At 44.9% G+C, this 24,595-nt stretch overlaps 2 protein-coding genes and 1 long non-coding RNA gene across 4 annotated transcripts in view; 2 read left to right on the top strand and 1 right to left on the bottom strand.

Moving 5' to 3' along the window:
• The window catches only part of LOC121695301 (protein tyrosine phosphatase type IVA 3-like), a 24,528-nt gene extending 4,767 nt beyond the window's left edge, over positions 1 to 19,761 (bottom strand). Inside the window, exons 1-3 of one of the 2 annotated variants that reach the window (XM_042076014.1) lie at positions 19,614 to 19,761; positions 5,110 to 5,723; positions 3,858 to 3,950 (exon numbers count right to left, since the gene is read on the bottom strand). In XM_042076014.1, coding sequence (XP_041931948.1) covers positions 3,858 to 3,950; positions 5,110 to 5,214 — 198 coding nt within the window. In that variant the 5' untranslated portion in view covers positions 5,215 to 5,723; positions 19,614 to 19,761. Of the gene's footprint in view, positions 1 to 3,857; positions 3,951 to 5,109; positions 5,724 to 6,382; positions 6,931 to 19,613 lie in introns of those variants that run through there. The other variant, XM_042076013.1, reaches the window with a different exon arrangement.
• LOC121695302 lies at positions 10,162 to 24,595 on the top strand. Its single transcript, XR_006026059.1, has 3 exons — positions 10,162 to 10,172; positions 15,600 to 15,604; positions 24,501 to 24,595. It is a non-coding gene; the product is annotated as an uncharacterized LOC121695302 (long non-coding RNA).
• On the top strand, positions 22,130 to 23,554 carry si:rp71-45k5.2 (uncharacterized protein LOC560783 homolog). The gene is made up of 3 exons (XM_042076012.1): positions 22,130 to 22,370; positions 22,461 to 22,556; positions 22,673 to 23,554. Exons 1-3 carry the CDS (start codon positions 22,215 to 22,217, stop codon positions 23,288 to 23,290), a joined length of 870 nt encoding a protein of 289 aa, XP_041931946.1. The 5' UTR covers positions 22,130 to 22,214; the 3' UTR covers positions 23,291 to 23,554.

The raw sequence follows: 24,595 nt of genomic DNA, 5'->3' as shown, positions 1-24,595 counted from the left end.
CAACACACAAACACACACACACACACACACTTTACAGCCCAAAGCAACCACAAGCATCAAACAGGTGTAGGTCATTTAATGTAAACTCGCTTTAATTGCTACAGTCGCACCTCCTGGAGGTGTTGGGAGTCTCAGACAAAGGGCCTTTGATGGTAGAGAGGGATAGAAGAAAAAGAGAGAGAGAGAGAGAGGGAGGAAAGGAGCTTGAGACAGACAGTCATACTGCGTGCAGAGACAGGAGGAGTCAAAAGGCTGATTTCCTTCATCTCCTTTCTGCTCTTTGGCTGGGCGTACTGGAGAGGGTGGGTGGGAGTTTGCTGCTGCTGTGACGTAAATCAGGCCAAGAAAACAGCCGTGGCCTACTTAAGAGGGGGGGTGGGGTGGGGTGTGTGTGTGTGGGGGGGGGGGGTCTAAAGGGGAGGTCACATTTACCTCCAAAAGCAGCGGGACATGTCGGAGCTGGTGGCCTCGTGAATCCTGCACACCGTTAAAAAGCACGTGTGGAGCTCACGAGGAAAGAGGTAGGCCATACACATGCGCCCCACACACACACACACACACACACACACACACACACACATAAACACAGAGATATACAGACACACACACCAACTGCAGTCTTGCACTGGACAAAGCAGTGTGTAAGTGTTTACCCTCAGCCTTTTTTCTCCATTTGCTTCTAGCCCATCATCCATGGCATACTTAGCTCACACACACACACAGACACAGACACAGACACACAAAGACACACACACTCTCTCCTTCTCTCCCACCCAATGGCCATCAGCTGCACACACCTGATTCACTTTATCAGGGCTTTTGTAATCACATGATGAGCTCAATCAGGTGTTGGAGCACAAAGAGCGATAAAGTGTGTGTGTGTGTGTGTGTGTGTGTGTCAGTTCCCTGGAGCATAGGAAGGGCAAACTCTTTGGAGATGCTGAACTACAGCTGAGGCCCAGCACACACACAGACCTCTCTTCACACGGCCAAAGTGGAACATGCAGATGCACGTGTTGATGAGCATGTCCTTCACACAATGCGTGCTTGTGTACGAGACTTTCCCCATGTTCACACCGGACGCTGGGACCCTTTGCGTGAGTCCCTCTTTGTGTCACATAACATGTTTTTGTGAGCCTCACTCTCAATTTGTCCAAGAATACCCCCCTTCTTGTTTGGGTTAGCTATACTGGAAGCACAAACAAACAAAAACACGCCCACCATTAAGCTACGGGGGGCGAGTGACGACAGAGTCCTGCCCGTTTCATTTTTCCCCCCCTTCTTTTTTGGTTATTCTTGGAGATTCTGATTAGTTGGACTTCCTTCCTCGTCCTAATGGAATGAAGCTCTCTTTGGACGTTTCCCACACTGCTCTTTAATATGTGCGTAACCCGGGGAACGGGTGTAGAACGTAACCCGGGGAACGGGTGTAGAACACAGGTCTTCCTCACCACCCCAAGGCCTGACCAGTGCACCTTGCAATTCCCTCACTTTCCTGAGACTACATAGGGGCACTGACTCCATGTTGCTTATATGCAGATTTCCCCCCTCATGCTCGTTTTTTGGAGCTTGCCCTCTCTCTCTCTCTCGCGCTTGCATTGCACAATGCGCACACACACAGAGAGGAGAGAGAGAGAGAGCAGAGCAGAGAACGAGATGAAAAGCAAGGATAAGGGAGTGAAGGAGGGAGTGAAGGAGGGAGAGAGGGAGAGAGAGAGAGAGAGAGAGAGAGAGAGAGAGCAGAGCAGAGGACGAGATGAAAAGCAAGGATAAGGGAGTGAAGGAGAGAGAGAGGGAGAGAGGGAGAGAAAGAGAGAGAGAGAGACAGCAGAGCAGAGAACGAGATGAAAAGCAAGGATAAGGGAGTGAAGGAGAGAGAGAGGGAGAGAGGGAGAGAGAGAGAGAGAGAGAGAGAGAGAGAGAGGGAGAGAGAGGGAGAGAGAGAGGGAGAGAGGGAGAGAGAGAGAGAGAGGGAGAGAGGGAGAGAAAGAAAAAAAAATGATTGAAGTGGAGGCCACACGGAGAGAGCAGGCTCTGCTCCATGGCTACCATGGCAACCTTGAAACGTTGCGAAGAGGGTAATAAGTAACACGTGTGGCTGACTGGAGAGAAGACGAGAGGTGAAGAGAAAACGAAGGAGAGGAGAGGAGAAAAGAGGAAGAGGAGACAGGAGGAGAGGAAAAAAGAGGAGATGGGAGGAAAGGAGAAAAGAGGAGAGGGAAATGGCAGAAATGAGAGGTGAGGTGAGGTGAGAGGAGTAGAGGAGATGAGACGGGGACAGAACAGAAAAGGCTCTCAGATGCAGGAGCATCGAGAACAGGGATGACTCACAAGAACCTGTGATGAAACGAGGAGTGATGAACACACACACACCCACACACACACACAGTATATCGTAAATGGGGTTGTGCACACGTGTGTCTGCATGTGCTTAAGAATTTTAAAGGCCTTTCTTTCTCTACTGTTCCTTTATCAGTCTCTTTCCCCCCTTCCCTCTCAAGCCCTCCTTCTCACAAGTCAGTATAATACAGAGAAGACCTTCCACATGTCATCTTTGATGCTTGTTTTCTCTTGGCTTCAAAAATCCACAGGTCTAATCAACTTCACTCATACATTGCCCTGTGGGGCAGTCGTGGCCTACTGGTTAGGGCTTCAGGGTTGTAACCGAAGGGTAGCTGGTTCGATCCCCGACCAGTAAGAAAGGCTGAAGTGCCCTTGAGCGAGGCACCTAACCCCACACTGCTCCTCGAGCGCCGCTGTAGCAAGGCAGCTCACTGGTCCGGGTTAGTATGTCCTTCACCTCACTGTGCGTTCACTGTATGTTCACTGTGTGCTCTGTGTGTTCACCAATTCACGGATGGGATAAATGCAGAGACCAAATTCCTTGTATACGCAAGTATACTTGGCCTAGAAACCTAATTTACATTTACCGACACAGCACAGAAATGGCTGCAATCTCTGCTTTCCATTTCTGTGTTTTCATCAAAGAGCAAAGACCACACACACACACACACACGTGTTTGGTCGATGAAAGACACATCACCAGCATTTGTGTGATGGACTACGACGGCAACAACACAAATGGCCACATAATCAGACAAAATAACTACACATGGCTATATGTCTACAGTACATTCCTCCATTATACTTCTCCCTGCGGAAATCTGAACAAATGCAACAGGCAGACAGAAGTGTGAAGGCTAGGGATACATGGTGGGGTGTGGTGGGGTTTCTCAAGGCAAGGTGTTACATACTCTCCTCCTGCTGATACACCCTTCAAACTCGCTCACACTCCACTGACCTCGAGGTTCCCCTTTGTCTCTCTGCTCATCAGTTCAGTAATGTTGTATTAGCATTGCGCTCGTACTCAGCATGCGTACGGCATTAATGCTTCCCGAGGCTTATTATGCAAGGCCTCGTGTTCTACCATGTTTGTGTTGTCCTTGACGTCCTGGCGCCTTCTTCAGATTCCGTGCACATTGCCATGCTTTTTTACTTGTCCATCCTTTTCGTTTTAGTTGTCGTTAGCGTGTACATGGAAACCTCATTTCTTTCTTCTCTTGCATGTATTTTCTCTTTCTCTCTCTCTCTCTCACTCACTCCTGGTACCATAGTGTGTGAACTGATTTAAACAGATTCTTTGTCACTCCCTCTCTCTGACTCCCAGACTCTCTGTATCTTTCTTTCCTCCTTTCTCTCTCCCTCCCTCACTTTTTCAGATATGTGTGGACTGCTTTGAACAAGCCCGCACCTCCCCCCCCCCCCAGACAGCGCTCCTCTGAGCTGCACGTCCTCAGGCGCCGCCATGTGAGAGCCACATGGCCGGTCCAGCTTCATGCAGCGGCAAGGCCACTCACCACCACTGTGATGCCGTCCTTCTCCAGCGGGGCCTTGTCATAGGTCACCTCACACACTCGAACTACTGTGGTGGCGCCGTACTTCTTTAGGTCCTGGAGAGGGAGAGATAGAGAGGGAGGGAAAGACAGAGAGGTGCAAAGTGGAGGGGAAGGAAGAAGGGAGGGGGGAGAGAGAGAGAGAGAAAGAAAAGAGAGAGAGAGAAGTGCAAAGTGGAGGGGAGGAAGAAGGGAGGGGGAGAAGAGAGAGAGAGAGATGAGAGTTCACACTAGTGTTGACTGGATAACAATGTCACTGACATATCGGCAAGAAACAAGCCCCGTGTGCTGACACAAGGGGACATTTGGTGCTACTTTGCGAAGGGGTTCTGGGAAGCGGTGTTATTACGAGGTGCTGCTCTTTACGGGAACTGCTTAAAAGAGGAAGGCATGTGCCTGACCATGTAAAGGACCGAACACACGACACTGAACTCTATTGTGCCTCTGCTGTGCTTGGCGGTGGAGAGCAGAGTTGTGCTGTGCTGAACTATGCAGGTCGGTGCAGAAGAGGAGGGTGATGTGTGTGTGTGTGTGTGTGTGTGTGTGTGTGTGGTGAGGGGGTGGGGGTCCCATTGTCCGCTGCACGCTCCTCTCCCTGCCTTTGCCATGTGACGGCGGCTGCGCTGGGGAGGGGTCTCCATGGCAACAGCCCGGGCTTTGTGGATGCAGCGTGTTTGTTATAGAGCCAGGGCCTTCTGTGGACGTGCGCTAACTCGCTCGCGCTAGCTCATACTCCCTCGCTGGCTGGCAGACTGGTTTCTCCGCCGAGCGATAAGCGTAGGGGGGAGCGGCGCGAGGGTCACACGGAGGGCCTGGTGACAGCGGCAGCTCGCATTTCTTAAAAAAAATGGTGGGAGCGCGAGCGCAGATGTACTGCCAAATAAATGGAGGAGTGTGAAGCCAAAGCACAAGCAGCAGGATGGACAGGAAAAGCGACAGAGAGAGAGAGAGAAATTAAGAGAGGGAGAGAAACAGAGAGCCACAGAAACAGAGAAAAAAGATTGAGTGCGCTGCGACAAGGCAAAGAAAATGGAAGAGACCAAAGTGAAGGAGGGAAACACACACACACACACACACACACACACACACAAACGACAAAACCATACTGACTGACAGGAGGATGGACAGCAGGAGGAAGAGGAGGAGCGCGAGGAAGGAGCAGAGGAAGAGATGCTAATGGACGGAGGACAGGCGGCGGCGAGGAGAAGTGTCTCACCTCAATGAAGCTGTTTAAGGTGGAGTTGGTGGGGTTATGGGTGATGAGGAAGCGCATGTTCTTATAGCACACCTCCACAGGAGCTGGCCTGTTCATCCGAGCCATGCTTGTTTCAGTTGGTAAACCTATGTTTGTACAAGAGTGTACAATTTTTCAAAAAACACCGACGACGCTGTCTTGCGCCTGTAAGTCCACAATTGGCTTGATTTTTTTTGTTTCCTTTTTAAAAAAGTCTTTGCCACAGTTCTTGATCTTAAGTATCTCTTTCTCGCGTACTGTTCCTCCTCTGATAAAACACAATCTTAAAGTCCTTCAGATCCTTACGACTCCCTCCCTTTAGCTGGACAGGCCTTTATCTCTTTACTTCTTTGGTCAGCGGGGTTAGTGGACCCCATCTGAGGAGTTGATCGCGGGGCACTGGAAAGGGTGGGGGGTCAAAAAGAGTTCTCCGGGTTTTCCGCCGTTTTTTGGATCCACAACTTGCGTGGAGGTCAGACAGGTGTGCCAGACTGGTCACAAAGCCCACAGAGTCACACCTGGGGATGTTGCGCGTGGCAGTAGTCTCCAGACTGCTGCAGGAACGCCATCTACAACCGAGTGACAGGAGGATGGGGCTGCCGGAGAGGATGAGACCAGAGAGAAGAGTTTAGGGAGAGAGAAAGGGGGAGGGGAATTAGACAAGGAGGTATAGCCTACTTCTAAAATGTAGTTAAGAAAATCACAACACAATTTTAATGAACACTCTAAACTACAGCAAACGTTGTCAAATGTAGGCCCATGGCTTTTATTTTGTTTCCAGCAATCAGAGTCAGATTTAAAAAGAACCCACAACGTCGTTGTGTGGAGTTGCAAACCACCCTTCACAATTTCAAGCCAGCTAGCTAAAACTAGCAAATAAAATAATTACGGACTGATTTGATCAACATCAAGCTAACACGGTGTAAATGTGGATCGATAATTTTATTAAACCGGTTTTGCAAAAAAAATAAGCAATGCAGTCTTCTTACGCAAGACCCGGGCTATTTTCAATGGATTAAACAGGCTACACTGTTGCCATATCGCTGATTTTTCCCCCTTCTTTGTCGAAATCCATTTATACAACATGTGGCGTTGTGCAGCATTCCCGTTGATAGATTAAGATAATCTAGGCTACTAAGACAATTTCTTGCACACGAACTCCTGGTTTTCTGGTCCGGCGACCATCTGGTATAAAACTTGAAATCCGTGCAACAGCACACCCGGTAGGAAACACAGACACCACTCACACCCTCACCTCTTTAGACTTTCCAGAACACATGCTAGGAAATGTGATACTGCTCTCCCGATTCTTATTCAGCTTAATCATTCGAACACGTATAAATCTTCCTGGAAATATCTTCACAGATCAATGTTCTAAGACAATTTGTTCGTTTGGCGAGCTGGTTACTCTCTTATCGGTGTGGCGGCGCAGGCTATAGCTGTAGGCGAGACACACCATCCGGCTCGGAGGCACGCTTGGCTTTACGGCAGACGTGGCCAAACCAGGGTTTTTTGCTGCATATCCAGTGAGTTTGGTCCTTTGGTAATCCCCTCTCCTGTAAGTTACATTCGGCAATTGTATCGCTGCCTCCCACTCGGGATCGTGTCTTGTCTATTGGGAACAACACGGAGTAAACAGCAGCAGCAGCAGCAGTCCCTAATACAAATGAATCCTGTGTGATCCAGTCGAGGCTGCCTCCACAAGGGGCTAAGCTAACAGGAATCCGCCGCTCGTGTCATACATGGTGTGTCCACGTTACCATGTAAGAACACACAGGACCACCCATTCGCGCACCCAATGCTCACTGAAGCAATTGAATATTTAGTAGCCTGCCCTTGCTATGGGACCATTTTTAATATGTAGGCTAGTATATTGGCTACGTGTTCACACACAGGTTCCACTTATGTCCAGCCTGAGAAATGACGAGAGTATGGGTTAAATCCTGCCTGGAAGGGGTGTTATGATCTGGAGTAGATTGTAATCTCTTAACCTAGTTGTCGCTGCATATTAGTCTGAAAGTCTGGAATAAGCTATTAGAATTGAAACCCCTTTCACCCAAATGCTTTGGTAGAACAAAAAGAAAAGCTGCCTGTTTCTTTCAACAACTGGACTTCTGTTTACTGTGCACAAACCGTCTGCACAATAAAATGAAATTTCAAAGACTTAAGGCAGCCAAAAACATTAGTGGACTATTTAATGAGGCCTACTGAAGATAATAGCTATACCATTCACTTATTTGTTAAAGACAACCATAGGATACCAATGCCACCTGTTGGGTCTGACTGCACCATGGCTGGTGGACATTTGGGTTTTCTCCTCCTGTAACAGCATGTGAAGTTAAATGGATGTAACAGTGGACCATATGTTCTGTCTCCTCTTCTCTCCTAAGGTGAACAGCCCATTCTAGTCCACATTCTTGTTTAGAAAAGCAGTTATATACTACCTAAAATAAGATCAAACTAACACTCCTCAGCACATGTAATGAGCTAGCCTACGCAACGTGATGAGCATAGGAGTAGGCTACACACAGCCAGGTAAACAAACAAACACATGTCTCCTAAAGACACCATCATCAGAGAGTGTGATCCTTTGGGGGACAACTCTCTGTAGGTTAAAGTATGCCGACAGTGGTGTTGTTAATTGGGTGACAATGTGCAGGAGAGGCCATACTGAGGTGATAAACTGGAGTTGCATAGGATCAGTAAACAACATCAGGTGTAGTCAACTACATATGCTGAGTCTTCATAGCCGATTGCACAAAAAGGCAAGATCAATTATGCAGCCTCTACCCCTTTGAGACTTGATATGAACATTTCCAATGACAATGACAAAAAAGCAGTGCTATGCTACCTACTGTGCTGCTGTGCATGAAAAAAAAAATAAAATTGAATAATGCAGCCTAAATAGATAAATTCTTAAGAGCAGAGCAAGTAGTGAAGCAGTACAGTTTAATTGACAGCGGGGAGTTTGGAGAGATTAGACTGGGGAGGGAGGGAGGGAGGTAAGGGGGTACTTTTGGGCACCCTGAGGATTGGCTCTGCTCCACCACACCAAACCTCCGCAGCTTCGCCAACTGCAGTGCAAAATTAGCGTGCAAGAGCGAGCGAGCAAAACAAACTCGGCCTCTCATGGGTCACCTGTGTGTGCGTGTGCGTGCGCGTGCGCGTGCGCGCGCGGAGCCACCCGCTCCCAGTACACGTGGTCCCACGGGTCACGTTGGGGGAACCGAAACCGCGGATCAGCTCCAAGGGTCCCCCAACCCTGGGGGGTCCTGAGGTGTTGTTTTATTCCTGCTCTTCAGGTGACCCCAAGATCTCAGGATCTGGCGCTCAAACTGTGTTGTGGCATCTGCCCTGGTGCACATGTTTGGATCCGATAGGTCGAGTTGCTATTTTCATGTTGAGTCAACTGACTTGAGTGTGCTAAAAACTGTGACTGCCCTTTAAACGCTAGACTTCACTGATACTCTTGGTCTCTTAAAAAATTACGAACTCAATCCATTTCAGGAAGAGACATATGGGGACATGAAGTGCTATCACTGCACACCAGAGTGCTGAGCATTGGCAGCGACCCAGATTGACCTAGCTGGAGGCACACTGGTGCCAATATGTTCCTTTAACGTATGTGTCAGGTTGCTCGGGCTCTGGGCACAAGATGGCTTGGCCAGGATAGTCTTGTTTTGACACGAGGCTCTCACTCACAAACACTTTGCGGTGGTGATGAGGGCGGACCTGGTGCTCTCTCTAGCACCTGCATTCTAAAAATAGCTCCAGCAGCTGCCCTCTGATGCATTTAGCCAGGCCGAGACGTAAAACAGTTTGTGAGATAACATAGGGGGGGATCTTGTTTTGAAGTCACATCGGCCCAGTGAGACTCGAATGAGACGTCCTGCTGCTGTTAAAACTGATAAGATACTTGCCGCTAATCTTGCCATTCCCCCAACACTGATAATGCTGATGGACTTAAAAATATAACTGAATTAATACAACATTAAACAACAGCCAGTGTTATTCCCTTTTGTCTCTGAGGAACAACGATTCGAAGAAAGTCCACTTAGCTCCAATTAAAAGGGTGCTACATTTCTAGGCTGGATGAATTGATACAGAACACTTCTGTGGTGTGTTGGGGAGTTGGAAAATCCCCATGGAGACAGCATTGCATAACAGAGCGAACCCTTGCAATGGTGGCAAACTGTGAAACATTTGGGGTGAAAGGTCATGGCCTGGTGTGCTGTCGAGGGAGGAACTCCTGATGTGGTGCGTCAGCTGAGCTTGGAAACGAAAAGGTGCTCAACCTACCCCACCACCCACCCCTTGTCCTTTTCGACCCCAACATACACACCGACCTGCAGAGATGACAATGGCCTCTGAGCAATTTCGAACGCAAGCATAACTGCGACATCGGTGTGCGTGTCAAGGTTTACAACAGACATGCTGAAAGCAGGCAACCCCCCCCCCCCCCCCCCTCATCCCATACGAGCAGCATGACACGTCTCTCTGAAGGATGGGGGTCCTTTGCACCTATATTCATTACCTCAACTTGGAACAAAGATTCCTCTGTCTGATTACAAGTTATGCAAGTCAACCTTTGACTTCTGAGGTGAATCCTCTTAAATGGATGGACATCTACCACATTCAAAAGCAATCTACCAGCTCATCCTATACACAAGTACGGATAGGCCAATCTCATGATTAATCTAGTTTGTGGCATCTTAATTACTCCTTAAGTCTGGCAGAGGATTGTTAATTTATCAACCAGTGTGGCCTTCAACACTTGTCTTCAGATAACACTTGTCTTCAGATAGTCATAGAGAGGTCCACTTGATTTACAAGCCACCAAAAGCCATAATCTCATTACTCCTAAAATACGAAGGCTGCTGAACAGCTGCACATTAGATTGGCTTTTAATAACCTCCAAAGTTCAGTTCCCGCCAGTGGAAAATAGGACTGTGTCGGTGCCTCGTGCGTGCGTGTGTGCGTGCGTGTGCATGTGTGCTCGTATGTGTGTGTGATCCCTACAAGGCCTTGTGGGCCTCGGGTTTCATGTGGCTCTGTTTTGATAAAGTAACTCATTTGGAGGGAGTGTGTGTTGCAACCCCAATACAACCCGATGGGAGGAACTCCGGTTGTGTTTTTCTTCTGTCGTTTGTTGTCAAACTGCTTGGCATGTAACTCCGCAATAATACTGTACATATGATAGATGTAACAGCTGCAGCTGCCAACACTCACACAGCAACCACTCGTTCAAAGCGAAAACATCCTTGTATGGTACAGGTCCATGGTCTATATTTTCCACTACAATGGGCTCAACTTGAACTCCCACTTACCTCGATCACACAATGCCCATTATTCCCTTACCAAGGAAAGAACTACGCTGACCCGGCTTATGTGCCCTTAAAGGAAACCGCTCACTTTTAGATTTGGTATGCATGTGTAGGGCGCCAATGCACGATTTCAATGTATCCACTTGTATCTCTGTTTGTACGCTCGGTGAAATGCAGCTGTTGACGTCATATGTGGTCTACACCTCGGGGCCAGATTAAAACAAATTATGCCCTGCAAAAACGCAAGTCACTAAATGATTACCATGGAGCGGCAAGTGTTGCCCCGGTTGGAAAATACAGAGGTTCAAGTCAGCTCGCAGTTGGTCAGCATAATTACTGGGCTGAGGGGGAAAAAAGTTTTGCACTTGGCATTTTTACCTGGGTGTGACCTGATAGGAAAAGCAGCACACAATGAGCGGTTGTTTTGCGCAGGGGTGCTTTGGGCTTTCTCCATCTCAGCAACATGACAAACTGCCGGCACAGACCAGACGGAGCTTGAAATAAGCAGGTCAGATGCAATCACAGCGCACCACGACTGAGGCCAGGGGCCGCCCTAAAAAAAAATTAAAAAAAACGGGCACGTCTAACGTGCACTTCTTTTACAGTCTTCAAGAAGTTCCTTTCTGGAAGTCCTCAGAAACATTCCGTACTGTCAAGGCCGATATGAAACCCATCGAGACCCATCTGACTGTTTACAAATACTGGTCACTTCCAACATGTTTTTTGGCTGGTTCAAGGGAAAGCCATCTCCCCTTACATACTCCTCACTTTGCATCTGGTCTCTGTACTTCTGTACAACTGTACAACTCTGCAGATTTCCCATAACACAAATCTTAATACGTGACATCAAGGACAGCATGAGTCCCATGTCAAAAGAGCTAGTGGGGGAAGACCAGCCAAAACCGTGATGAAAGATGACTGGTCATCTCTGTCACAAATAAGAGAGTCTGGGACCCAATAATTAGGCGTCCAGGTGACGTAGAACAGGATTACAGATGTAATCCGCGTCACCCAAATAAGGGTTTTTTTTGCAAGTGTCCCACAATAACACTCATTAAATCGCAATTAAGAACCAGACGCTTGTTTATTTCTCTTCGCTCGGATAAGTGAGCAGAAGTGAAAATGAAAATCTGCATGAGTCAGCCGTGAAAAAAAAAGAGGCTTGTTTTTGTGCTGAATTTGTTTTTAACCTTGGGATCACTGAACTGTTTTGTGTGTCGGGAGGATGTGAGTACTGTCCTGGACAGGTGCAGAAAAAGCTCAGCAGTGGCTTCCTCAGCTGACACCAGTGACTCTTTGCTCATGCGCTCTAACTCCGAAAAGGCCATCAGAGAAGTGCATCAAAACGCAGACATATTTAAAGGGCAAATCACATCCTGATTAGTCCCGCTGCTCTGAACTACACACAAATTAATCACTCTCTATCTCTAACTCTCTCTCTCTGACGCGCTTGCTCTTTTGTTTATCCATCATCGGACTTTGCAGAATCCGAATTCCCACAGTAATCAAAACGTCCGGAATGCCGAAATGTGGCGGACGGACGATGGAGAATTCCGCCACAGGAAATCCCGTATCCGATCTCCAGGGCCCCATCGCTGACACTCACTGAGCGTGCTCAAACCTGCTGGGACGGCCCTGACAGCAGAAAGGGGTCAGTGAGACATCATCCGTCACGGCCAGTGGCCCCGTTTCCCCTGAGGATTCGCCCCGGGCTGGAAGAGCCCAACATCTGCTGTGAAATAACCAAGGCCTTCCATATCAATCCTATGGCTTGGCTCATTCTGTCGCAATGAGAGACTGACCCTTTGCTCTGACCTACTGTGAAAAGGACAGACTCTTACCGATCATACGCTCACTGATTACAGTACAGAATGGGCAATCATAAAACTTGCGCAACCATAGCTTTCAGGGACTCATCATAACATTGTAACCTTGCTGGGAACGCCTTATATAAAAGCCTATCAAGCTCCAGGCCCAACAGAATCCCACATAGTTAAGCGGTGATCCAGGGCTGGGTGGTATGTAGTGCATTCCTGTTGTGCTTTTTTTTTTCTATTGGGACATTCCCCTGATCTGCAGCTGGGAGGTTTCAAACGCCACACAAATGTTATTCCGATGTCAGAGGTTTTCCTGTCTAAGACTCACAGCTGGACCTTGGGTCTGGTGAAAAAATAAGAGGAAGGGGGGGGGGGGGTATACCTCGATACTGATTCCTGAGAGAAACACACTCACAGACAAACATACACACACACACACTCACACTCACTCGGTCTCTCACTCACACAGACTCACAGACACACACACACACACACACACACACACACACACACAAAGCCTTTTCCTCAGTCAACACATGGTCTCCCTTGAGTGCGTAGGTCACTTCACCACAAACAGTCATGTTCCCTGCTGCCGTTACTCTCCCCAGTGAACCCAGCTTAGGGGTGAGAGGGTCTGTGCATCTCTGCAGGACTACCACAATGAACTCCACTGCCGCAATCATGCCTGTGTTCAATTAGAGACCTAGAATGCCAGTGTGAAAAAAAAAATAAAGACGTCTTCCACAGGGACTCCTTGCTGGGGTTTAATTGGCCACAGCTCAAATCTTGCATCTTTGCTGTAGCAGAACTTTTCCGCTCAATGCATGTTGTCTTCACTGCTGTTGTTTAACCCCTGCAGAGCCAAATGACTTAAGAGTGGTATGACATTTTAACAGATCCCCCCCCCCCCCCCCCCCAACCCCTCATAAACAAAAACATAATTTGCTCAACCAACCACCTTTCTCATTGGACATGTTGCCAGACTCCACAGATGTAGTGCAAATGAAAATGAAGATTTTATACATCCTTAATGGAGCAGACTTTTTGACAAATTCAGCTAATTTCTCCTTAAGGGGACTTCACATTACACGCGCAAACGGCAGCGCTGTGCTATAAAATTATTTTCATAGCCTTGCGCGCAAGAACTGGTCTGCCGAGCAAAGTACAGTGCAAGCGGCATTTGCTGCTCTTGCCCGTGCCACGGTCAAAGTTGAACCATGTTGAACTTAAACCACGCTGCGCTGCAAAAATCATATAGGTATTTTGCGCTGAGCCCGGCGGCAACCACAACAAAAATCTTTGGGACATTACCTCAACCAAAAGCAACCTAATGGCGAGCGCAGCGCATGCCACATGTAATGTGAAGTCCCCTTCTGGCCTGGCTGTGTGGATAGGAATCATACAAAGACGCTCAGACTGAGCCATGAACAATCCAGGCCAATTATTTAAAGTAAGTGTTTTTTTTGGCCTTTTTATAGCGAGCGGGAGAGAGAGTCAGGGGTGGAATCCGGAAACGACCACGGGCGGGAATCGAACCCGGGTCGCCGGTGTATGCTGCAGGTGCCCCAGCCAGTCGCACTAAGTGTAACACACACCTAGGACTGTTGGCGAGGTGCTGGCCACTGGTAAATCATTCAAAGAGGGTAGAGTAGCACTGCATACACCAGCTCCATATTGATGTTTTTTTATATTTAAAATGACATTTTGGCCTGGGGCCTTAATCAGATCGTAAAAAAAGGAAGACCAACCTCATCATTATATATTCACACTAACACACCAATTCAGGCCAATTAGCTCATCAACAATATCAACAACCTTTTGTGAAACTAAGACTAAAACTAACCTCTTGTTTGTTTGCTTTGCATAGTAGATGAAGCCTGTGTGCTCCAGAGCAAGCACATAAAAGCGAGTTTTCCACCATCATCTAACAAGTAAAAACCTTCAGCAGAAGACAGCTCACTGATAGGGCCTGATGCTGGGCATCTGAACATTGGGAGTCAAAAACGAATTAAGAACCACAGCATTGTGACCGCTGGCAGCAGACACTCATGCCTATGACATATTTGTGCTTGAGCACTCTAGAACTGGAACTCATGGTCATGGCACTGCCAAGTCCCCGCCTCAGAACCAACAACGAGAACCAGCATTTTTGTCTTCAGTCAGTGTCACCAACTCTGACAGCTCTGAAACCTCCCACGCAAGCCCCGAAGTGAGGGCGAAAACAAGCAAAGCGGGGATAGGTGCACTAAACGGATCCAGCCTCCTCAAACACTTCCACCCTTTTTCCCCCTTATTCTCCACATGATTTAATCACAGACTTGCGTCACAGCAAGATCGGGCAGCCAGCCATGGCCCCCAAATGGATTAATTAGAGGGATTTTTATTATAAACACTTCATGAGATGGGAACACTAAACAGCCACATAAAACACAACAGCCCCAGGGTCTTAGAGTAAGCGATTGTTTTCCAAACAGTCTCCAAATCAAAACCTGTCTAAACAATGTCCGATTCGACAGGATATAACATAACATGCTGGCTGCTTATTGTTCACTACTTTTTATGATCCTTCAGTATCCCAGCAACAGTGTCCAGAGTATAGTGAGAAATGCCTTCCCTACTCTTTTTTTTAACTGGAAAACTCAACAAAGGGAGCAGTTTTCTGTTATGGGTGCCAAAGTTCTTGACATGTTCCCCATAAATCCGAAAACAAAAGCAAGATCATTCTTTCCTCCTTTTTAAGGTTTGGATTGCTTGTTTTTCAGCACATACAATTTGTGTTGACCCCCAACCAGGTCACCATAACCACATCTGTGTGTCACTCTAATTTTGACAGTCTGGCCACTTCAGAGAATGACCACAACCAGAACCCTCTAAACTGAATTGATGCCATTGCAGGTAGAAATGAAAGTGAGGGGTTAACTATAGTTGGGGGAGTTGATGCTCAATGCTCCAGGGAAACCTCTTCTACAGAACAGCTTCTTACCTAATCCACAAGTCTCATCACCCTGACGACTTCTCCAACTTTGACACCATGCATGTTCCCTGTAGGCTGCCTTCCCTTCCCCCCTCACATACGCAACCTGTTATGACAGTCGCAAACACAGCCAAGACATGATCAAATATCTCCCGTAAAAGCTCAGCGCTGGAGCTGACATTGCAGGTTCCTGCCTTTACTAAGAAACCAAAAGGGGGGGAAAAAATCTGACCTACTTACCTGAACTGCAGCTCGAAATATTTCAATCTGGCTAAACCAGTTACAAACATATTGCCGGGTATTTCTTAGCATTTATTTCACAACAAAGCAATTCAGGAGTCATTTCCATACTTGGAGAAGCAGTGGGGTGAGTTGTATAGATGTTTGCACCCGTTGCCCTTTTGCCGATTGGCAAAGACCACTCAGATGCAACAAAGCCCATCAGTCAGCTGAGGTGGGGTGCAGATTAAACATCTCCACTGGTGGAAATTCTTAGTATAGGATCTGAGAGTAGTGGGGCTTAGAGCTTAACAAGGCCCCCAGCACGCACACACACACACACACACACACACATATATATATATATATATATATATAGACATAGTTTTATTGTAAATATACAAGTTTTACTTGAAGAGACAATTCAGTGGGGGGATTTCACAGATATCAGTGTGCACACTTTCAACCATGCCAGTCAAGGTAGACAAGGGATAATGGTGTTTAGTTAGGGCAAGTAGGCAGTTGACTGGGGACAGGTAAGTAAAACAGGATGCCTATTGTTTCCCTGATGGCAACTAATGCTGGACCTCTTCAAGTCAAATACAGGCTTTTCTCCTGAAGGGAGGATTAAGGGACATGCTACCCAGAATTATTATTGGTCAGATTTGAGTCAATTAGGGTCGCTCGCATTGATTCCTCTCTGGAAACAACAACTGTTGAGCAGTTCAGTGGCACATGTCTAAAGCTAAACCTCAAGAGTCAGCACGGTTACTATGAACACTACTGCCTTGAGACGATCGCCTGGAGCAGTGCTGGGAAGGAGAAATAATCGCTTTCTAAATACATGAGGTATTAACCCTTCCATATCCATACTGAAACCTCACTGTAATTCTGTGTGTCTAAAATCCTCTGGAAACATAAATGGCTGTTGGCCAGATGGACATAGAAGCTAGTCAATTTATCATCCCTTCAGTGCCGTAACTGTGTGTGTGTGTGTGTAAGTTGTTTTCTCTTATTTGCCATAATCTTCTGTATATTCTGTATATCAGGATGCCTTTCTGACTATATGTCAAGAAAGTTATTTCAAACTATATGTATCAACTAATGTTTAATTAACATTGTCTGTTCATGGGTATTTAAAACCAGAATATGTCATAGTCCTAGATCACTTTCGGGAAAAACAGTTGCCATGCCTTTGAACGTTGGATACTACATCAACAGATAAAAGTATAAAATGGGGCCCTCACACCAAAGATTTACACTGTTTTGCTTTTCATGTTATTTACATTGAAACGTTACCTTAGTCACTAGCTTTCTGACTCCAACAGCCACATTGCAAGCTTGTACATTAATCACAGATCTGGTGGGCTTGTATGTTACTCATGTTTATTTACTTGTGTTCCAACCCCGTCCTTCAGGACTATTGATTTATAAACACATCCATGAGTCAGAGGAAGACATGAAGAATGTATTTCATGAAAATCCCTGATTAAAGCGCAGCGGGCATTGGACTACGTGCAACTCTGCACCAACAGTTTGATCAAAGCACGTTCAGGGGGGAAAGTCACGCCACTAGCATGACAGCTACCAATGCCATCACTCTCTGTGTGTGGCTAACAACTGTTTATCAACATCCCATCTTGTGACCTCAAACCAGTCTTGGGTCAAGTATTGTTGAGATGCTCATCTGTTCTGGCAAGGCCTTCAAAGCCAACGAAGGGAGTGTGTTTATTTAATCTCTCTCCATGGAGGTGGATAAGGATCATAAGAATTGTGTGTGTGTGTGTGTGTGTGTGTGTAGGGGGATGCCATTAGTCATGTTTACACAATTTTACATCTCTCGTGGCTTCCGAACTCCTGAAAAGCAACTCTCCAACCAAACCAAACGTCCAACCAAAACTCCACATCATTGTCATCATCATTTCAATGCAAGGCCTTTGGTTGGTTACCATATCAAAATATACTGAGCCTAATAGTACAGACTATTATTTGTATGTGTTGACAGTAACCTATTTGGTAATTGTTTATTCTTTATTCTTATACAGCTTATCAACTCTAATTTGACATTTTACATTTAATTATAATTCTATTCCACATTAAAATGTGCTGACAATTAATCTACTGTGTGTAGTAATAAAGAAATGAAGGAATTCACTGTTAACATGGGCTATGCCATCCGCATGATACTGGGAAGTACGGATTGTATGTGACTGAAATACTCCTCCCCACATCTCAACAGGGTGCACAAAAAAGCACAGTAGAACTAACAGTGAGATTCTTTCATTCATATTCCCACCCTAAACTCTTTTCTGCAGCAGACAGCTTTAAAAACTTTAAAAAGAAGTACACTACTCAGCTAGTTCAAGTCATTAAGGGGAACAGAACTGCGGATGTTGCTACAAGCAAGGAGCAGCGAGCAGTATTGATCCCTTCCAAACATGTGCAAAACTGAACCATTTTCTCATGCTATATCTTGAGCTTCAGCTTTTGAGAGTCTTTCCTTAAAGATGGGCGAAATGAGAACGCCTGTTTGACCGAGGGGGAGCCCCGGAGTTGGGGTCAGTCTGCAAACTATCGCAAGTTTAGTCAAAGTCCAGAACGTCACTCTGCGCACAGAGAGCGAGAGCGCTTTTTCTGGCACGGGAACAGGAGGTCATGTGGAAGTATTTATTTGGGGGTCCTCTTGAGGGAAGCTCTGTTGAATTCACATCAGCCCTGAGAATGCACTGCCTTTTTTCAGTTCTCCACAAAAAAAAAGGAGGAATGCTTCAAGACCCCTCTTGTGGTGAAAGTATATAATAATTTTCATGCAAGCCTTCTCATTAACTGCTGTGTGTTGAAGAAGGGGAAAAAAGTTCCAACACTGCAAGCTTCCACCCAAATTAACCTCTTTAGAGGCAGTTACTCTTAACACTTTCCTAAACAAACAATGTAATTTCAGATAGGCCACTTGACAAAATTAGCATTGACATCATGATCACAAGATGCAGCACGCTTTTTCAGGTATGATGCACCAAAAACAATATGCTTAATCAATCAGTCACTACAGACTTTGTACATTTCACTTACTCATGGAAGCTGGAATATTTTTAAAGCAGAACAGCTTTGGTTATTTAAAAAGTCGTTTGATTACAGTGATTAGGCCTGTTTCTCTACCAGTTTTCATAGCAGTTAGAGGTCATATTTGCAGCAAAACCCATTTACTTTTTAAAAGCCTAAACCTGGCAAATTAAGTACGACCCCGTATGTATTTTCTTTTTGTTTGATTGAAATGTTTCTTTAAAAACAGGGACAGCAAAGGACATTCATGCCGTATTTTAGTTCAACATGTTAAATGTAGGCTACACTACACATGTTACCAACCACTAGCTCATAAAAAGATTTCATCAAGTGTTATCTCTGACACGGTACCAGAGAATTTACACTGCATGTGTAAAATCGCAAAACACTTAAATAATTAAGTCATTGGATTTATCATCCATAAAGGTTCCACGACCTTAATACAGTCAATTAAAGCGTCACTCCCACAAAGTCCCCATCACAGTTAAGTGAGCATGATAAACTACAAGAAATGATGCTGCAACACCGGAATCGGACGTTCCGATTTGTCACTATTTTACTATTTCGCCATTCATGAAAAGTTGTGATAACCTTTGTATTCAGCAAAGGAAACCCTGTTTAAAACACTAACCCAATAATGCAAAATATCAGATTCTGAGCCTCCCAACCTTCTCATCTGACCTGTTTATTTTAGGCTACTAGCCTATAGTTCACGTTAAAAAGCCCTGACGCAGTCTATAATCAAAGAGGAAATGTAAAAGAGAAAGCAGAATAAACTACTTCTTGGTTTTGACAACAGTGCGACTACTTTCGTCATTAAACTAACGTTAGTTTCTAACCAGACGAATTAAAATACCTCTATGTAGGTTTTAGTTGGCTGCTTGGGATAACGCCTATACCACCACGGGTGAAGCATCTCAGATTAACTTCACAAGTTTTGATGAAATTGCCTATGAAACCAGTTTAAGCGAGACGCCAAACTCTTGCGACGCGCATCAAGTCTATCCAACGCGTATGTTACATTTTGAATAGGCTAGCACTACAAGACACTGACATTCACTTTGCTGACACATCTGAAAAGCCATAACTTACCGGCGTTGTCTTTCCTCAGGCAACTGAAACAACGGCGGCTGTCAAACACAATATCTAAGTTTCTGCCCATGTGATTGCTCTGGCAGACTGATCTTGGTGCAAATGTGGTTCCTGCCCCTGAAAGACTGCTCAACGTCGGAGCGCCGCCCTGTGGGGATCAAGAGAACACGAACACTGGTTGAACCTCAACATGACCAAGAAGCTGCAGACTTCTCTAACATTTTCTGTTAAAATTCACTTAAAGTGAATGGTCTGAGTGGTCGAAACGTTGTCTATCACCCACCATTAACCTGGGAGCTTTCGACACAGTGTGCAGATATATTTTCTTTTGTTTTAATTAAAATTCACTTAAAACCCATGATGTATACACAGTGTAAACAAATATATCAGTTTAGAATATGCATTCTATCGTGACAGGCCCGTGTATCTTAGTTGATGGAAGTCAACAAGCTCCATTTCAGAGGGGTTCTTCTTATGGTTTTAAGATGTGTGTAGCCTGGGTGAACCCATAACAAACCTGTTAGAAAATTAACTCTGGTGTTAGCCAGGCTAGAATTTTTAGAAAAGATGACCACAAATGTGCACAGATCCCTGTATTACAAGCCCAAAGCATGGATGATCAATGGTTGATGATATATGTATGAGCTGAAAATGTTCTCCAAAAGTTGTGCTGAAGCAGGAATAATGATCAATCTTTCTTTATCACTAGCTTTTGGCTTGTCAAATTGCAGTCATCAGAGCCAATGGAACCACCAGTAGAGGTTGTGTGAGCTCCAGCTCCTGCCTGTCCCCCCTACCCCCATGAGATTATACATGCATAGCTCTTCAGCTCTTGAGGGTATTCAAACAGACCTGCAATGGCACCCATTTTCACCTCCTCAGGACTGTGCAGTGCATTCACTATAAAGGATCTCTCATGACAATTAGTGTGGAATGTTAGGAATTCACAGCAGGCAAACAGACCCAAAGATTTAATCAAAACAGCATGTGTTTTTCAAATACAATGGGTTCTAAATTCAACCCAACATGAACTTCATCATAATCAAATGTTAGCTGTAATATAGATATATAGATAGAGGGGGAGATGCAGGGAGGTTTCATTAGCCTGTTTAGTCTATGGGTTTTCTGCTGAATCTAGCAGATTGTTTGTTGTCCACAAACTTATTTTTAAAAACATATGTCCAGCTATTCTGCAGATATCTTCCTACCATCTGTATGAAAAATCTTCCACATGGTTTCAATGGTTGGGCACCAGCCTATAGTCCCTCACCCAAATATCGGACCAAATCTGGACAAGCTATGTCCCATGGTCAGTAATTCCCATCACTGGTGCAGTATCATTTTCTAGAAGCAATGGACAACAGAGTCATGGTTACACATAAGTGCTACATAAGTGCAACATGCTCCAGAATTTTTAATGTCTCTATCTTAGAACAACTGACATGACATGTTTGCTTTAAAATGTTTATTAAGAACTTACACAAAGGCAAAGGCTGTCTGCCTTACAGTTCGATATGCTAGACTCCTCATTATCACCTAATAGTGGACAATCAAACTCAACCCTAAATAACTATTAGCAATTCAAAAAGGAATTTCTGTGGGGTTTTGGGAATTCACATAGACTTGCTTAACTTTTAGCACTACATTTTGAATCAATCAATCAATTTTCAATGCATGATGAATTTAAATGTTAGTTTGGTGAATGCTAGATGTTCTAATACCTAATGCAACTCATATGGCATAGCAGACCTTGTTTCTCAGTGCACATTGAAAACGGGAGATGACAGCACATAAAGAATTAACCAAACCGTAAAAACGATTAAACAGGCCTACATGTTTTATTTACAATTGTAGATTGTATTTACAACAGCGATTGTCTGACGTGAGGGGAAGCCAGGCTTCCCTCGGCAGAAAATACCACTGGCGCATTAACCATTTTAGCTTTTCTGTATTCTACCATGTTTCACTGTGCATTTAATCAAATCAATTCTTCTATGTTAAGTTAATTGAAAGTACCAGGCGCTATAAAATTAAATTTTACGCAACCACTATAGGGTACAGATGACATCAGACAGACTTTGATTGCCCAATGCTCATTAACCATTTTAGTTTTGTTCCCTGCACTCTTATCAAATTGTATGGCAAAAGTAACCGAATACATGTCTGTTGAAAAATGTGAAAGTACCAGACAGTATGGAATTTATTTTACGCATCCAGGGGTAGGCCTAATACATCATACAGACTATCTAGCATTTTGCATGTTGCAGTAGGCCTATTTGCAGACTGCTTTCTCCATTTTAAAGCTGCAATTACTTCAAATTAGCCCGTTACCTCTCTACATGGAAATGTTAACCAAGATATTCCCGAAAGAACACTTAAACACAATATAACTATTCATCTTACCTACTGGGCATGCCCACCTGGTCATCGGCGTTTCACACCTTTCGTTGCATGAAAAGCATTCACTTAACGTGGAATGCACACCTTTGATTGGTCTGATCTACATGGAGGAATATAAACCCAGGGTTACACACAAGTTCAGTCCACAGAGTTCAAACTTGTCTTACTGCTGCTGTCTGTGATTGCCTGATCCACCACAACATGGAACAAACACAGAGACCGCCCGTTCTGAAGAAGGAATCCACCTGGACACCACAGAGGAAATATAAACGATATTCGAAGAAGTATAGCACCTATCTTGGTTTAATTGCGAATGTAATTCAAAACTCTCCAAACAAGATGCTAACATTTGGACAGGTACGTTTACAACTTCACAGACTCTGGAGAACTGAAGTTTCTTTCTCTGCCTCGCACAAATTTACAATTTGCTGTAATTTGTCTCAACAGCTGATGGAGAGTTTGAGTGCATTTGTCTCCGGCGAAAGAAAGGGTCTGGAAAATAACGTCCGAGTTTGTTTGTCATCCAACGACTGCTTTGTTAAGGTAAGCTATTTGCTAATTAATGTAATTTAATTTAATTAATGCATTTAATTTTTATTAGAGTTGCTTCAATTCATATGACCTGATTAATGACTTATAATTATTATATCTGATGGTAGGTTCCGGTGAACCCTGACTACCCGAATGCAAGACGGAACTACTGGAAAGTCGACGAGAGTCGGATCACACCGAAGATGCTTCGACGCCATTTCAGCGGTACGCGGGATATTCTAACAGGGTTGTCTTCCAGAATTCCAGCAGAGTCCAACGCTATGAAGACCAGCCTCAAGTTGGCAGAAACACAACTACCTGTGTTGGAGGACAAACGCTCTTCGAATTTCAACAGTTCATTTTCCATTGAATCACTTCTTAAGAAAGACCCTGAGATCCGCTCTTTACCAACCGATGACACTGGAGATGTGAACTTTTTACGCAAGAATTGTGTCTATTCGCTGAAGTTTGGAAGAGAAACTATCAAACCTACGCCTTCATTCAGAGACTATTCAGTGGGTGACCTTCAGAATCACCCACAGTGTGGGGGATTGGCATATGACCCACGTGAATCGATGCGCAATGGGTACACACTGGACACCGGAAGGCTCTGCAAAAGAGCGCGTCTGTCTCCTCCAAACGTAGTGTATGCCGCGGCAGGTGGATCTCCCTTTTTTCACGAACATATGCTCGCTCTGAAGAGATGGTCTCTCGGCGCGAATACGTTTGATTCGAGGAGTTTTTGATTGATCTTAGTATGCATTTAGTCATAACGATGCACTCAGCCGGTTTATTTCAATGTCTATGTTGCTATTTTCTGATCAATGCATGCATTATCATTACTATCGACTAACCCAAAGCCTAACATGACTGAATGCCCTACAGGTGTCTTTTTTTTTTATATGTATGTTATTTTTTGACATGTGACGAACCCTACTAACCCTAGCTTTAATGGTCTGCAGTGTATGGGTTTTTGTTTTTATTTTTGCAATAAAACACATTTGCGTAAATCTCGTGGTAATTCTATTTCCATGTACCGATAGAGATCAGTTGCTGTGTCGTGCACAACAGAATACGAATAGTAATTAGATGACTCGCTGCATAATGCTATCAAGTCAAATTGAGAATAGTTTGATTTAGATTTACATCATGGTTAATTTTGTGTTAGTGTTTCAAAGATTGGTTTGATTAGTCTTATTCGTATAGCCTATGACTTCTTCAACGAATGCCAAACAATCGTGACCGTGTAATCTTGTGTGTATGTCTTCTGAGTGTTCTTTCTTATCTGTAGTCTGTAGGAGTGGGTGTGAGAGTGGAGTGATGAAAGATGGATGTCCCCAGAGATACACATCCAGCTACAGTAATGGTTTGGTTCTACATTTGTAAGGCCTAACAGCAGAAATAACACACACAAATGGTGCACATTAAGAAAAACCTATGGTAATACTGAGATTAACTGGACCGATTCATCAAATCTACAAACATACATAACATGAAGCTGGAAGCCACTTTTTTATGGAAACACATGGAAACTTTTGTATTTTGTTAAACATCACACATGAATTTTACATGCTGGGGTAGCCTATTCATTTCTATGAAAGATTCAGTGCATTATGGTTTTGAAAACTCATGTATTACAGTTTTGTCCTTCAAATAATAAGTTGATACTAATTATTTGCTAGTGCCTACAATAATAGCCTTTTGATTGTCCCCTTCCTCATGTCCAAATTCATTCAGTACTGTGCACCTCACAGCTGTACACATTTTGTATGGTGCTTGCCCTAATCACTAAACACAGAGATCAAATAAACATGCAGGCCAGGAAAGTCGCACAGATACCTTTGCTTTTCAGAGCATCTTTTTGTACTGAAAGTGATGTTGCTAAGGCAATAGGGTTGCACTTGAGACAGCATTGGAAAGTGAACATATACAGTATATCCAGGGGCGGGGCCACAGGGGCCCTGGCCCCACCTGAAATTTCATTGGCCCCTGAATGGCCCCTGTACCGTCAATCATCAATAAATGTCAAACTTGTTGAGAACGATGATCAG

This window comes from Alosa sapidissima, chromosome 21 (assembly GCF_018492685.1).
Source record: "Alosa sapidissima isolate fAloSap1 chromosome 21, fAloSap1.pri, whole genome shotgun sequence".
Classification (NCBI taxonomy): Eukaryota; Metazoa; Chordata; class Actinopteri; order Clupeiformes; family Clupeidae; genus Alosa; species Alosa sapidissima.
Note: the sequence above shows the minus strand (reverse complement) of the source record. Positions and strands in the feature narration are given on the sequence as shown.

What these genes read in the sequence shown, in the direction of transcription:
- si:rp71-45k5.2 (XM_042076012.1), top strand. Translation starts at nt 22,215, where the DNA reads ATGGAACAAACACAGAGACCGCCCGTTCTGAAGAAGGAATCCACCTGG. An exon ending in AGATGCTAACATTTGGACAG is followed by an intron (nt 22,371 to 22,460) that starts GTACGTTTACAA and finishes TTGTCTCAACAG; the next exon opens with CTGATGGAGAGTTTGAGTGC. An exon ending in CCAACGACTGCTTTGTTAAG is followed by an intron (nt 22,557 to 22,672) that starts GTAAGCTATTTG and finishes ATCTGATGGTAG; the next exon opens with GTTCCGGTGAACCCTGACTA.